The 15723-nt window shown below is 45.2% G+C and overlaps 1 protein-coding gene and 1 long non-coding RNA gene across 5 annotated transcripts in view; one reads left to right on the top strand and one right to left on the bottom strand.

Annotated features, from left to right (window-relative positions):
- Positions 1-71: 71 nt before the first annotated feature.
- On the top strand, positions 72-1477 carry LOC109514660 (uncharacterized). The gene is made up of 2 exons (XR_002168026.1): positions 72-551; positions 709-1477. It is a non-coding gene; the product is annotated as an uncharacterized LOC109514660 (long non-coding RNA).
- A 293-nt stretch (positions 1478-1770) lies between these two features.
- col8a2 (collagen, type VIII, alpha 2) overlaps positions 1771-15723 on the bottom strand; it is a 62981-nt gene continuing 49028 nt past the window's right edge. For 3 of the 4 annotated variants that reach the window (XM_019867771.1, XM_019867770.1, XM_019867772.1), the window contains 2 exons: positions 7603-7792; positions 1771-6213 (listed from right to left, as the gene is read on the bottom strand). In XM_019867771.1, the coding sequence (XP_019723330.1) occupies positions 4310-6213; positions 7603-7774 (2076 nt within the window). In that variant the 5' untranslated portion in view covers positions 7775-7792 and the 3' untranslated portion in view covers positions 1771-4309. Of the gene's footprint in view, positions 6214-7602; positions 7793-10881; positions 10903-15723 lie in introns of those variants that run through there. The other variant, XM_019867773.1, reaches the window with a different exon arrangement.

Consider the following 15723-nt stretch of genomic DNA (forward strand, 5'->3'; position numbering starts at 1 on the left):
TCGGAAATGTTGGCGTATCGGGAACCGGCGAGAGAAATCCAATCACTTCTCCAATTATTTTCCTTTGTGAAATGCCTCTTTAGACCTTATAGTTGCAAGTCTGTCTTATACATATATATTTGGTTTGATTCTTCACGAAGCGTTAAATTTCTGAGTAAATAATACGCGTGTGTGTGGAATGTGAAACAATAAAATATCCCGGACAATCCGAACAACACAATAAATTCTTCAAACACGTATGCTTTTGTATAATGCTGTTTATAAAAGTACAAGGGTGCTTGTGTAAAGCCAAGTCGAGCCGTTTTCGCGCATTTTCTGTTTCGGATGCCCGCGTTTACGAAGACCACCAACGTAGCACGAGAAATCTGACGTCAGTGCGACGTAAAAAGAATCCGGGTCCATGATGACAGTTCCAGAAAGCTCACATTATCTTCGTGCTTGTGGTTTGTTTTGCGTCATCGGACGACAGCCCACGTACATACAATGCTAAAAACGGCCCGGCGCCCCCTGAAAATAGTGCTCATTTACACACGACTGAGGTGACTTTCCAGGTACAGCGCGCGAATCTAATCGTAACTACAAAATAGTTAAAACGAGAATCAAACAAGAAAGTTATATTTCTTAAATAATGCGGAGCTGAAATCCCGCTGATTCAATGTTATGATAAAACGTTTCCTTTGTCCAACTGTTTGCAGTTTCAACCCATAGGCGTGACGTCGCCTATGATGAACATGCATTCCAAGAAACGACCTGGACTCCCTTTTGCATGATCTCGGTTGTTTCTCCTCCATACAACTTTCGTAAAGCAGAAGCGGAGTTCCAACACAAAACGGATTGTAAATGCTATGTCGCTCTCTAGTGGGAATTTCTGGAACTGCAACCGCAACATCCCAGACGGCTGCAACACAGTTCAAACTGTTGTGATTTTTTTCTTTTCAGCTCCTTCTACGACGACAGCAAATTGCGCAGGAAATGCTGAATCATAGATCAGTTGAACGTGTCCATTCAAAGGTTCACAGAGGTCAAATTGAGTTGACATGTAAAGGTTTCATTTCACCCAGAAATTTCACCAAAAAGACAAAGTACACTAAGTACATTCGGTCTAAGGGTCAGTTGTGTTTAATCATTTGTTTTTATTTGTTTGGCTTGTCGGTCGGTCAAAATATGCCTGCATGAAATTGATCTGTGGCATTCAATTACATCATTGATTGGTCGCATCAGTTTTCATTTCATTATAGTCGACTAAACTTTCAACAGACATATTCCAGCAACTGTATAAGGTTCCTACACTAAGAAAACAAACAGAAAACGTAAGTTTGACACATAGAAGAAGGCCTTTATTGATATAGTATCAATACAATCAAGTACTTGTAGATTTTTGATAAGCAGGGGGAAAAAAACAATTACAAATCAAAACGAGTGCATTTTATACTCACATTTTACTGCGCAAAAAGTAACGCAATAGCCTTGTGTGCGGAAAAAAAAACAATTCTGATAAGTAGATACATCGTACATGACACAAATAAAATCTCCACAAATAATCTTCGACAAACATAACACTAGGGTGCTAACTAAATGACGTAAATGCTATTGACTCATCAATGCTGTTAAATACCATTTGTACGTTCTTGGCTTCGGTGGTCGGTTTTGGCATCCCTATTAAATTATCATAAATGTATAAATATCTTCATTAATTTCATGTGCAAATGGGAATGGCCGTATACTTATTAGAGGCAACTAACACAAAGATCCCTTCAAAAACCGAAGCACATTTTTTTTATGTTTTTTTTTTTTTTAACGTATAAAGCAAAACATTTTAAAGCAATGTGTGATAAAATGGCGCTTACTGACACTTGTCAAATGATTTGCACTCAGGGCAAACTCTGCAAGCAAGTGACATCGTCTATAAAACACAAGGACAGAGTATAATAACCACATGTAATTCACATCACCATTTCATATGTCCAAAAATAGACGGCTACCAAAATAAGCCAACATACAGTACATAACGAGCCTTGAACTGCCTTGTAGACTCACGTTACAATAATGACCGTTTGTGTTATGCAGACAAAGTGGACAGCTCCAAGTGCATTTTTTTTTCCATTACACAATCGTAAAATACTGATTAGGTCTTATCCTAAATGTCTGTTGTCAGTCAGTGGGAGTATATATTAGTTGTGGTCGCAAAGCTCAATATTTGGCTTCAGTATACAGTAGTGCCTTGGGATCAGAGTTTAGTTTGTTCCGTGACCAATCATCTTTTCCCATTGAAATGAATGGAAGTGCAAATAATCCGTTCCAGATATACGCCTTTGGGTATTTTTTGGACAAAATGTCTGTCTACGCGCGTTGCTCCACTCTTTGTGTTAAAAATGGTTAAAACGCTACGCTGATGGCTGCTATTCGTGAAGGCCGTCTAAGGCGTTTTCCATGATGTGTTAGCATCAAGCTAGCAGGGACATTCCTAAGGCAAATGCTGTTGTCTTAATTTAATCTTGATTATGACAGTAAACTTCAACCGGAAGTGGCATTAAGCAGCTTGAAGCTTTTGTGAAGAGTTGTTCATTGTCTGCCAAACGTTTGTGAAGTCATTTGAATTTAGAGCGCCCGTATGACAACTTTGCCTTCGCAAGTCAAAGCAAATAATCTAAAATCTCCCAAATTTCCCAATCCGTCTCACTCGTATCTCAAGGCACCGCTGTTTTGACATTCTTGTATCAAGGTAGCCCTAAATTCAGCACGCCGATCATTTTTGGGCTGTGTAATTATCTTGTAACATTCTTGTAATGGTTCTTCCTTGTCTTCCATCACTTCCAACGTTCTTCTGCACGACACTACTCAAATGGGTGTTTTGGTGTTGACACAGAATTATTGCACACAAGTCATTTTGACATCATATTCAGTGTTAGTGTGATTTTGAAAACAACTTTATGTTTATCCTGGCATGTCAGTTGAGTTCTCGGTCGCCTTTTATTTGCGCTTCCGTTCCCTTACTTTGCACCATTAATCTCCATGGGACTTTCATTCTAAGCGAGAGGACAAACAAGTCAGTGTTCCGATGGAACATTGACAGAGCTGCGAGTTTGATCTGGATTTTGTAACTTCACTCCAGTTTATTTATTACCTTTGCCAAAGCGTTCATGACCTGAATGCCAGTGGGACAAAGTGACACGCAGACGCCCACATACAGTAAATCCATAGACACACTCCGAGGCAGGCAGGTTGGACATGCACACACAACGTGCAGTTCAAAGGCTTCGATCGCCGGAAACGAGAACGTGGACAGCTCTGACAAAGAAATCTGCCAGGGGTTTGTTAAATGTTACACAACTTGTGTTTCACAATCTGCGGGCCTCTCAATCACTTCCTTTACTTATTCACAGAGGCAATAAGGAGCGATTTGCATTTCCGTCTCGCTCGACTGTTTGTTCGAAAACATCTTGTCCTTGTCACCGCGTGTTGCTAAACTCACGATTTCGGAAGCGGCGGCTTGGGGACAATAAAACCCCTTTACTCAAATCTATAAATTCCGCAGCTCTTCTTTCTCTGGCACCAAATGAAGAATTATGTAAACATGCATCACGTCACCGTCAGTTAATATAGCCTTGGTATATGAAGTCCTATTTCTGTTAGCTATATATCTAGATTGCCTTTTTTGGGATGGTTCAATAAAATAAATAGTCATAAGAAAGACAAAAAAAAAGAAAAGGTCAGCTCCAAAAATGAGAAAGATCGCAACCAACGACTTCTGAACTCTTAAAATCATTCTGTGATTTTCATGAGAGAACGGGACTAAAGTGATGAAGCACAAGTGAACGTGGGGTTTCACGTTTCTTTAATATTTACAATTGTTTGTCTTGAGCTGTATGTCAGATTGATGCTAATCTGGCCAGGATTGTCTAAAACGTCATCTGATTTCGGTCCTGATGATGTCGGCACGTGGCCAAACTGTGCACTGGCACAGAACGGTCTGCTTGCACATTACCAATTAAGGCACCCAACAGTCTGACTCAAACACACAACAAAGACAAAAATCCTAAAAAAAACGACAACAATAATTAACAGAAAAATACAACTCCAAAACACATTGGAATGACAACAAAACAAAACAACACTGAATAAAATTCCTTCCTCTGCCTTGTGATTTATACTTTTTTTTTTCCTTGTCTGTAAAACAGACCAAAATGAGAAAAATGACTAACTGAACTGATAATGTTATTGTTTTGGAAATCGGTATTGCTGCAAGTATTTTAGGTTTCGGTCTGCTCCGAGGAGCTCATAAAAGGAACTGATGGAGTCAGGGGAAAGGTTATGTGGGGCAGAGCAGGAATCCCGAGAATGAGGAGTGGATGTACTCGGTGGAATAGAGACCGTTTGCCTGATCCGAGGGCATCTGAACCCAGACCTGGTCGCCTTCTTTCAGCTCGAGCACGGCACTGCCGGACGCCTGGTCCATGTAGCCTTTCTTGTATTCGTCGTAGGTGTAAGTAGCCGGTACATTGTTCTTGTACAAAGCCACCCACAAGCTGGTTCCCTTCACGTGCACGTGGTACGCAAAGTAGTAGACGCCCGATAGGGGAGCAGTGAAGATGCCAGTGGAGGGATTGTAGGCATTTTGCCCGTTGTACAGAGTCCTGTCAAATATTATTGGCATACCGGAAGGAGGAAAAGGCTTGGAGAGGATGGCTGTGAAGGCCGGTGCTAACGAGGCAGAGAGTGGAACTTGACTATAAGCCGGCCCCTTCCGGTCTCCTGGCACTTCACCCCCTTCCAGCTGGGAATCTGTTGGACCCGCCACAACAGTCTGGCCATTTCCCGGAAGACCTGGGGGACCCGGGGGGCCGGGTGGGCCAGGGTTACCGTTAAGTCCGGCCTGGCCTGGTTTCCCCGGAGGACCTTGGGGACCGATGGGTCCTTTCTCGCCCACTTTACCCAGTCCTGGGAGCCCAGGTGGTCCAGACTCACCCTTCAAGCCAGGTGCCCCCTGTGGTCCCATGGGACCCATAGGCCCCTGAAGGCCAGGGATACCTGACTGACCTCTGGGACCTGGTGTTCCCATGAATCCAGCCTCACCTTTAGGTCCCTGAAGACCTGTCAGCCCAGGATTACCTGGCAGACCAATATGACCTGCTTCACCTTTGGGCCCGGGTTTTCCAATTGCTCCATTTGGCCCAGGTAGGCCTTTATCCCCAGGTATTCCTGGTTTTCCTGTGTTTCCACTTGGACCTTGGTCACCTCTGAGGCCAGGCAGCCCCGGAGGTCCTTGGGGCCCGAGTTCTCCTTTGAGTCCTGGCATGCCATGCTTTCCCGGGAGACCCATGGGCCCGTGAAGTCCAGGAGGTCCTGGTTTTCCATCAAGACCTGGTTCACCAATTGGGCCCACCATACCTTGCTCTCCTTTGTCTCCGGGTTGACCAGTTAAACCAGTGTGGCCCTTTTCTCCTTTTGGTCCACTTAGACCAGGTTTTCCATAGCCTGGAGTACCTGGAAATCCTGGGGAACCCCTCAGCCCTTGCTCACCTTTTTGGCCTACATGACCTGGTGCTCCCGGCACTCCATCAATTCCAGGCTTCCCAATGCCAATAGGACCTGGTTGACCTTGAAGACCAGGAAGCCCAGCCTCTCCTGGTTCCCCTTGATCTCCTGGAGGTCCCTGATCACCTTTAGAACCCGTCAGTCCAGGCAAACCCTTTGGTCCAGGTTTGCCAATGCCTGGAAGACCAGGTGGCCCTGCGCTGCCTTTTAACCCCGGGGGACCCCTAACGCCAGGGGGTCCTGGTGTCCCATTTCCATTCTCACCCTTAACCCCGCGCTCACCTGGAGGGCCAGAAATACCTTTTAATCCTGGTTCTCCCCGACTACCAGGCGGGCCCCTAACACCCGGAAGCCCAGGTTTCCCATTCAAAGAAAGGCCAGCTGGTCCTGGCAGTCCCGGCTGCCCCGGTTGACCCCTGAGACCCGGTTCACCACGAGGACCAACCTCGCCAGTAAGTCCCGGCATCCCCTTCGGTCCGATCTTTCCTGGTAGTCCCGGGAGTCCTGGTTTACCAATCCCTGGAAAGCCGGGAGGCCCTTGAGGACCTGGCTGACCATTGAGGCCGGGGTTCCCAAGCCCAGGTTTTCCTGGGATTCCTGGAGGACCAGGGGGTCCTCTTGGTCCGGGTTTGCCTTGGGGCCCTGGCTCCCCTTTGACATCTACCATGGGTGGCCTGTCTAAAAGAAAAAAAAAAGTGTTTATGTCAATACTGGAATCGGATGGTATCAAAGTCATCATTCATGTCGTTATTGATTCTTAGCAAACCAAATTAGTAATATTTACGTCCAAGCTCCACTTTGTAGGGGTGTGGATCATTTCATGGGCAAAATTTAGGGAAATAGATGTGGTGTCTTGAATCACACGATGAAGGCCACATTACTGTTATTAAAGCCAAGCAAAGCACGTCCTGGATTCATTTCTGTTTCTCTCAACAGGAGCTTGGAATCATCACTCTGTATTCTTTCTTAAATGCTTACTACTTTTTTTGCATATACTGTCAAGCCAATTCCACCATTGCATTTCTCTCTTTACAGTTAACCATGGTGGTGTGAGTGCACTGCCAAAGGAAGGATGTACTTGCACAATTTTGCCCATGAAATATGGCATTAATGCCACAAATGCATTTTTCACATGACGGGTGACTGTCATTTCATCGACTGGCAGTTACTTGAACATGCAACTTTTAAGATTAGGTGAAAATATGATTTTTGCAGCACCCTCAAATCATTCCACACTTTTGCTCAAGCCAGTCATCTCTCCCATCCACCGAATTTAAACCTCAAATGAAAATGTAAAAGGTCTCATACAATTAAAAAAAAAAAAAAAGTCTGATCCTTACTGTTGTTTCTAGGTCCAGTAACTTTTTATACAGAGACGATTTGACTCAGTCATTCGGTGATGTGGTGTGGATTTCCAACCATTAAGTGGCAGTAAAAGCAAAGCAATAGTTTCACTCCTCCAAAACTTATTTGGAGGCTTTCCACATGGAAGATCCTTTGATAAAGTGCCTGCAGTCACATTTTTCCATCGTTTTAGATGATCATATATTTTATGCATATTGTAAAACCAATATTTCTCCTTTGGGGGAGAAAAAAAATAAGTGGCTGAAATAAAGGGAAGTCTGAAACTCATTTTTATGGCCCTGTAACAATGATTTTGCCGATGCTAACAAATCACAAGCACAACTTAACAACTGACCTGACAGAAACTAAATTGTATTTCCCCGCTCCTTCTCATACGCCGCTCCATCCCAGAGCTCATGAATGAGATAAACAACACAGAAACAGCATCCGGATGGCGATCTCAGGTCAGCTCTATGAACAAGGTGCCATCAGACCTGCCAACTCAATGATGGACTTTTGGGGGAGGGGGGTATGCTAAAAGGATGCTGCATAAAGTAACCCATGATGTCAAATGCTGCAAAAAAAAATAAAATAAAAAAAAAATAATAATATTATTATTATTATTTTTTTTTTATTATTTACTAACCATTGTTTATGGGACCTTTTGTCCAACAGAGATGGTCGACAGTTTATCGTGACGATGAACGCCAAGGCACTACTCACCAACATAATGTCCCTTGCCCTCTCTGAAAGGAGGGCCGACAGGTCCTTTCATCATGGGTTGCATGTACTTCATGTGAGGCATGGGGGCGTAGCCTCCGGCTAGGACATGCCCCCCTAGCATGAGGAGCACACAAATACGGGCCGACAACATGGTGGACGGCACGCCAGGCATCCGATGTCACACAAAGAACTGAAAAGAAAATCGGAAGAGAGAAGACAATAAAATCAATGAGGCACAAAGTTCCATTTAAAGTCATATTAAAGAAGTCGGTTAAGAAATGTACTGTATATAATGTACAAATGTACGCAGACTGCTCTGCAGGCATATTTCGCTAGTCACGGGTCGCCAAAGTTTTGCTCCGATGATCAGGATAGAATAATGCAGCCTGTGAGGCTTACGTGTGTGGCAGATACATGTTCAGGCACGAGTTGCAATCATACACTGTAGCAAGCAAAAAAAGTCCATCCTTCTGCCGCTACCCGCATCTTAAATGTGGCGTGTTCTTGGCGGGGTGGTGGTCGCGCAACCGACAGATTCGTTGACTTTAATTGACATCGGGAAGAAATGACCACACCGCCCAGCGGCAAATTTTTTCGCAACGGTGCCAAGAGGAAACCAGCGGAAGCTAGCTCGCGGAGCCTTGAGAGTGCAACTCGTTGGGTGTGCCGGAATGGTTGAAACTTGCCAAACGACGTGTGAGAATTGCATCCATTTCCACGCCGTTCGCCGTTATGCAGAAGTGTTTCTGTCAGACTTTTTGACAGATGATGTGCGGCCTCGGCCCACGAGCATGCGATGCTTACATGAAGCTTGAATCGTCCGAGCGCCAAAGAAAACAGCCGAGGTGGAAAAACTGAACGCAGTACCTCACAACCTCGGAACGGACGGATTAAGCGACCTTCAGAAGTGTACGAGGGATAAGAGTTACTAAACAAACAGGACTATGAGCGCTTAAACCACATGAGCAACAAGGACACACAGATTTTTTTTTGTATCCACATACATTTGGTCAAGCCGTGATTTGACTAAGAAGAAGAAGCCAAGACTTGATTCTCAATAGACTTGACTCCACTTTTTGGAGGTGTTTTCGTTGCCACATCTATGCAGAGATCAGATTTGTTTCATAGCTCGGCGCTTGGTGCCGTCGTTGTTAAGCAACCACACGAGCTCGACGCTCCACTTCTCGTCTCGCAGCCTTTGCCGAGGTCACTGAACATTTTTTCAATACTTAAGTCACACGTCTGCAGCCTCCGTGAGTGACTAAACACCAATCGAAATATAGTGATTGTGAAACTAATCAGGTAAAAATGTATTGGCCGACTTTCAGGCTGGCTGGCACACGAATATGTCTGGTTTTGGTGCAAATGTGATTCATCAAGGGACCCCAGGTACACTCCATTTCAGCAGAGCTTTCCAAACAACCACAGGGACTCGCATTAAAAACAGAAGCCTGAATAGGTAACAGACACAAGCGGGTGGCGCACAGGCCTCGGCAGTCTGCGAAGTGTTTTGGTTGAAAACGCTCCCCAGACGTGCTCGACAGTGTCACAGAATCCTCGCTGGCTCGCAGCGTGAGCCTTTTGGAGCGAGACTCAGAACAGTCTCGAGAAGAAAAAAACAAAACAAAAGAAAACACGCACATAATCAAACAAACACGCTCAGTATGCATGAGAACACAATCTAGCTGAGAGCACTTAAGGTTGCTGACTTCCTATTTTTTTTTTTTTTTTTTTAAACATAAGCCCACTGAAAGCAAATCCCAACGCTCCGGCGGTTGGAGGTGAATTAAAGCCACTCAAAGTCAGACATGAATAGCCAGCGTTAGGAGTGGAAACACCTCTTTTCGGCAGGCTGAGCGAGCCCTGAATATCCGACATACTTAAAAAAGATATCGTGTGCATTTTTTTCCACAATTTAAAACAGTTCCCAGGTGTCTGGCGTGCGTTTGTCAAAATACCCCAAGGATCAAGAATTCGAGACACATTTGCATATCCAACATATTTAAAGGAGATATAGTGTGCATTTTTTCCACATTTTAAAACAGTTACCAGGTGTCTGGCGTGCATTTGTCAAAATAGAATTGTAGACACATTTTTATAGCATTTTTCTTGCCTTGGGGAATTTGTCTGGTTTTGAGGGTGAATCAGTCTCATGCAGTGCGCCAGCCTTCACACTGTCCCCCCGCATCGTGCTGACTGGGCCCATGGCAAGCTACCAGGCCCGGAGCGACTAATCGCCCCATCCTAGCCAATTCCCGGTGGGCCATTGCATTACATAAAGCATTGACTACCTACCTTTGTGACTGAGTTTGTCACCAAGTCACAATCATTTTCTACCAAACGCAGCAAAAAACTGAACAGACCCCTCGAATCAATATCCCCGTAACTACATTACACTTCCTCTGCACTAAACAACACATCCAGTGTTCCTTGGGAAAACCTCGATGACTGTTGTTTGTCTTGAAGTTAGCGTCAGTCCGCAAAGTAGTCTAACGGAAGTGGTGTGAGTACGTTTTAAAGTACGAGCACCGATAAGTGTCGCGTGAGCTGCTTTGAACATTAGTAACTTAGGCAATGTACTCGTGACTTAGCGTATGAATCCAATGCATCTGAAGCTGGGTAACAAGGATACTGAATACACGTTCCAACTGCTTTCCATAGCAGAGTAGCTAGCGCGCCTTCAGGCCAAGCCCAAGCGGCATGCCAAGCGGTCAGCATAGGACAGACAGTAGACACAGACACCGCGAGCAAACCACCGTCGACTCGCTGATTAGCTCAGCAGCGCCAAAGGTGAAGCTCCTCGACCTTCAGTCCCCAATAGCGGTGAGCGTGCATCCAGACGATCCCGCTATTTCCTCAACCGCACACCCACGGGGAGATGAACGCTACACCGAGAGTGAGGATTCGGTGTCACGGTGGGGAGAGAAGCTGCCGTTTTTGCGGTGAGCATTTGAGAGGCGCCTCGAGTGGAAGACGCTCTTCGCTTCCAGGCTCGGCGCTTCACAAATCACGTCTCGCGGCGACTCAATTGCATCTCACAGGCTGCCGAGAGCAATGACCTTCACCCTAATCAACCACGATTACACACACACACACAGCCATGACTGGCTTAGCCGCTAGTCAACCGCAACCATCCTCGTTGAACGTAACATTCTCGTGCCGGGAACTTTTCAGCACCAGAGGAGAAAAATAAAAACAAGCCCACTCAGAACGCTGAAGTCTAGACAGATGCATAATAATGGGTTTTACAGTTTGTAGAGGAAAAACCAAAGCGCCTACACACAAACACGAGGAAGGTATCGCCATCAGCCGACGGGGAATTTGAACATGAGCGCTGGATTAAGACAAAATACTCCGAGGCAACCGCTGACATGCCCTTTTCACTGCATTCGGCTGTTTGCTTTTGAGTGACGCACGGAGCGCCATTCGAAGAACAGGTTTGAATGAGTGGCACTTTCATGAAGTTTTGTCTATGCCAGCAGAGAAAGGTTTTCTATTTAACACAACGGTGACAATTTGCCCCACAACAGTGCTCAATGCTCATTCACATCGAAAGCTAACGTCCGGTCACGGCAGTGAATTACACCCTGAAAGAGGTGACTGTCTTGATACAGCTCAGAGGTACCTTGACGACGGTGTCAAAATTTTAACACAAAAGGCCATTTTGTACATGCGTGAGTCCTTTAGCTCTTTCCATTGTCTCAACGCTAAAGGGAAAAGACGGCACACCTCATGAAATTGAAAGCGGAGTGAGGAAAGCAGCTTCATCAGCTCAGGGAATTGTACTTTTGGGGGCAACATTTGGGATTGCGAACATCCCTGCAGGTTACCGAGAGTTGAGTGGACGCTGACGGAGTGCATAAAGAGAGGGAAGCAACGCAATTCAAGAGCAAACAGGAGGTGGGGAAGAACGTGTGAGGACAGGGACTGGATAGAATGTGTGCAAAAAACAGATGGGGGTCAGGTAGAGGGTTTTTGCTCTCTTCAATGACATCATTCAGAGGAACATTTTCAATACCCCGCGCGCTCACTCAAGTGCAAAAGCAGATGCGCTATTTATAAAATGGGGTGAGATATATGCAGTTTAGTGAACCAAGCAGGCGCAAACAGTCAAACTGCAACACTATACTCACATTATTATTTCAATACAGCAATCCTCCACGAATTCACAAGATGACACTCAAGCACTACTTTTATACGACAAAAAAACCTGGCCTGTCTAATAGAAGTTCCTTCCGTCACTTCAACATAGCTCCTCGGCACCAAGATGCCACCAGATGGCACCAAAGCACTCCTTTTATACCAGACAGACTTTGCCAGAGCGCAAAAAACGGGGAATAACAGAGGATTGGTTTCCCAGCCCCCCCCCTGCAATCGGCGAGTACCTAATTGAGATAGGAAATGTGGATAGTACTTCATCGCATGCCGTGAGACTCGGTGGCGTGGTTGGGTATGGTTAACTGCTGGCAGTTGTTTATCAACCTCAACTGCGGGTGCCTGTCGTCTTGGATCTCTGTAGAACCTTGACTTGAATCAATACGCTGAAGGTGAGAAGTGATCCGAGGGCTTCAATTAATCCTGGAAAATTACACAGAAGTGGAAAAAGGATGAAGCTGCAAGTAGCCAAGGACAGGTCCCCGGAGGAAAGTCCTCATTGTGGTCTGGTTCTATCAAAGGACTGGACAATTTGACGCCACATGCAACACGAAGCTAGCACAAGCCATTGACAATATGGCCTGTGTTGGTTAACCAAAAGAGTGGTGATAACTGAGACGGAAAGTAACATCGAGCAATGGTTGTCGATGAATGAAGCAATAACACGGAGGCGCGGCGGGTCGAAGTCATAAAACCGCAAAGCGAATGCAGAGTCACGGACGAGAAAGCAAAGCGAGGAGAAAAGGGGCCGCTTCAGCTGCCGATCGCAGTGTCCACCCACTTCAGATGCCACCGATTGCCTTGCTTCATCCTCTGGCATCTGAAGCAGTCCAACAAATGCGTACCTGTGCCAAGCTAACAAAAAAAAATGAGTTGTCAGCAAAAAAAAGAAGGGGGGGAAAAAAACATTTCTTTTTGCCTGAAATGGAAAGAAGAGAGAGGTAGAAGAGAGATTAGGGTTTAGTAAGGGTGCCAGAAATCTTGGCTCCCCCTGGAGGATCTGAGGCTCAGCCTACTGAACTTTAGAGTGATTTGTCAAAGAAATGTTGCAGGTGGGGTGGGGGTTGGTGGGGGGGGTACATTCATATTTGGATATGCTGTGTCATCTCACCAATCATTTGTAAATCATACGCTGGGCAGCAGTTGCAAAGCTATTCTTGACTAATATCCACGAGCAGCCAAGTTCGAAAACGCAACTCCTGTACTGTATGAAAGCTGCCCACAGATGCTCTGACCTCAAAACTGAAACCCGACTATCTTCAATCTGCAGCACTCTACCGCTCAAATTCGCCGCTGACGGTGAGCCCGAGGGAAAATAAAAACGGAGGACGCAAAGGACACGACATACACGCAAGCATGAAAGGATTCCTGCCTCTATTTGAGGAACGATTAGGATATTTTTATATGAGCAGAACCGAAGGGCCTGGAGAAGCTGATACTTGGAGCTTTCGTCAAAGTCACACAAGATGGTCTTGAGTGAAAAGAATCGACTAAATGTGCAGTGGGCTTTTCTAAAAGCTGCGACCGGGAAATGAGCCTGTGAGCTCTTGTTGACGATGCAGGGCCGCGGTAGGAGGCGAGCCAAAATGGATATAGGGTGAGCTCCTGCACAAATCTTATTGCACTGCTGCCACTCAAAGTACAGTAGAAACTCATTTTTGGTGATTAATCCGCTCCAGAAAGTGCGACTCAAACCCACTGGTACAAAATCCAAAGCAACGTTTCCCATGGGAAATGATGTAAATCCCAGTTAATTCGTTCCACACATCACTGAATATGAACAAAAATGAACATTTTACAGAGAATGACTTCGGGCTGACATTGAAAAAGTGTGAAGTAAATATACGTGATGAATGAAATGGGTGATGATGACATTTTTTTTTTAGCAGTCACATTCAGACTATTTTGCGCTTGTTTATTGAGTGCAATTGTGAAAGAGTGAATAGGTGGCGAACTGTGTTATTATGCTGTGTGCTTTTATTTTGAAAATCAGATTTTTGACAAGGTGTGTGATGTTGATTTTTCGCCTGAGTAGACTGGGAGGGTGAATTCCTTGATTCGTTAATAAAAGCTTGCATTGTGGAATATGCCTTGCCATCTGTTGACCCCTTTACACACAACTTCAGAAATGCTTCAGATGAAGCAGAAACAGATCATGGGAAAACCGAGATTTGACCGTACATGGACAAGTTCATGGAAGAAAACATTTCGATACCCCTCTCAATCGGTTAACTAACCGGCCAAAGTTAGGCTGAGCACATTAGTTGACCCATGAGCGCCGCACCTCACGGAGCTGAATCCTGGCGCATGCAGCGCATTCATCTCACGGCGAAGGTCCAAATTTCTCTTCGCCCCTTGAATCCTTATTATCATGCTTTGTTCTTGAGGTCGAAAAGAAACTTGCTGAAATCACTTCCAAAGCACAGCGTTTAGAATGGAAATTCACTGAGCTACATCCCAGTTGAGCTCCATTAGCTGTTGATTGGCCTTCTCTTGATTGATCACTTAGTTGAAAGGCTGCCGACCACAGCTGAATGTTTTAGTCCCCGGGAGAAAAGAACCCACAAAGGGCCCCTACCCAATTGTTGGGTTTTTTTTTTTTTCCTCCCTCACACACAGATGCATATTAAAACCTCAGGATGTGGTGCACAGTCCCTTTGGACGGAGGGGCTCATAGAGGCTCGCACCTCCCATCAGGGTCAGCCTAAGTCTTTTATTAGCTGTTGGCTAAGAGTGCCAGCTGGAGAAGAATACTTTACCAGCACTGGCCTCACACCTTCCAAAATCATCGGCTGGGTTCTAAAAACACGCTTCTGTGAGTAATAGAGTCTCGCTGCTGGAAGAGAGTAAATTAAAAAAAAAAAAAAAAAAAAGATCAAACAGCAAGTATTAGACAATGAAAAAGTGAAATCACGGTTTGTTATGACCCAAGTGGGACTTTGACTGTAACTCCTGCGGCAATGATGACAAATCTACTGACCGCATGGGAAACATCACCCTGGAGTACCGTACTTGCTTTTGCCATTGGAAATGCATCAATAGCAAGTAGAGAAAGGCAAGCTCAGTAGGCGGCGTACTTTGAGCAGAACGTAATTGCTTAAATTGTTGGGCCCGTCGACTCTCAAAATGTGCTCGCGGCCTAAGAACAGCTCACTCGTGTTGAAGTTCATTTGCAGTTCTTCAACTATTTGTTGTTTATTTAAAAAAAAAAAAAAAAAAACTTGCAGGACAATTTTTGCTCAACTTTCACGCAAAGTACATTTTGAGAAGATCTTTCTTGAAGTGCAATTTTTTTCCCCCAATACCACAAGCATGTAATCATGATATAATCAAATAGAATTAAAGAGAATTAAACGGTTTTGTCACGCTGCATAAATTAAACGGACATTTTGCTGCACCCTCTGGCATGCCGGCCTTGGCCACCTGGGGGCAGTGTAAGAAAGACAGACATACGGCTCGTTCCGACGTCTCAACTCTTCTCTCGAACCGTCACTACAGCACTATGTCATTCTGTGCAGAGGATAAAGAATGCATGACTCTCAGTGCTGTTTTTGTCTGTCTACATTTGTTGCTTTGATCATGTTTGCTCCCCCTGTCACTCTGCCATGTCATACTATTAAAACATTTGAAACGTGAGTACAAATTGAGCGCCCAGTTTGGCATTTATTTATTGTCCATTCACCGCTGGGTGCACACGGTTGTGTTCTGGCTATAAGACACAGAGTTTTTAGTTTGCCAGAAGCGATAACTAACTCTGCACAACGCAGAGGAGGAAGCATCCCCCCCACCTCCCCACCACCGTCAGCATCCTTCAACTCGCTTGACGCAAATGGCGACCGGGTTGATCGCTCCCTGCTGTGTGATTTATCGCCTTGCACTTCTATTCAAAACAGATCTTGCTATGTCACTTGACTTTTTGCCACGCAGAGCCATCGGGAGACACACAACGGGATGTTTCACTTGCTC

The sequence above is a fragment of the Hippocampus comes genome, unplaced genomic scaffold, assembly GCF_001891065.2.
Source record: "Hippocampus comes isolate QL1 unplaced genomic scaffold, H_comes_QL1_v1.1 scaffold207, whole genome shotgun sequence".
NCBI lineage: Eukaryota > Metazoa > Chordata > Actinopteri > Syngnathiformes > Syngnathidae > Hippocampus > Hippocampus comes.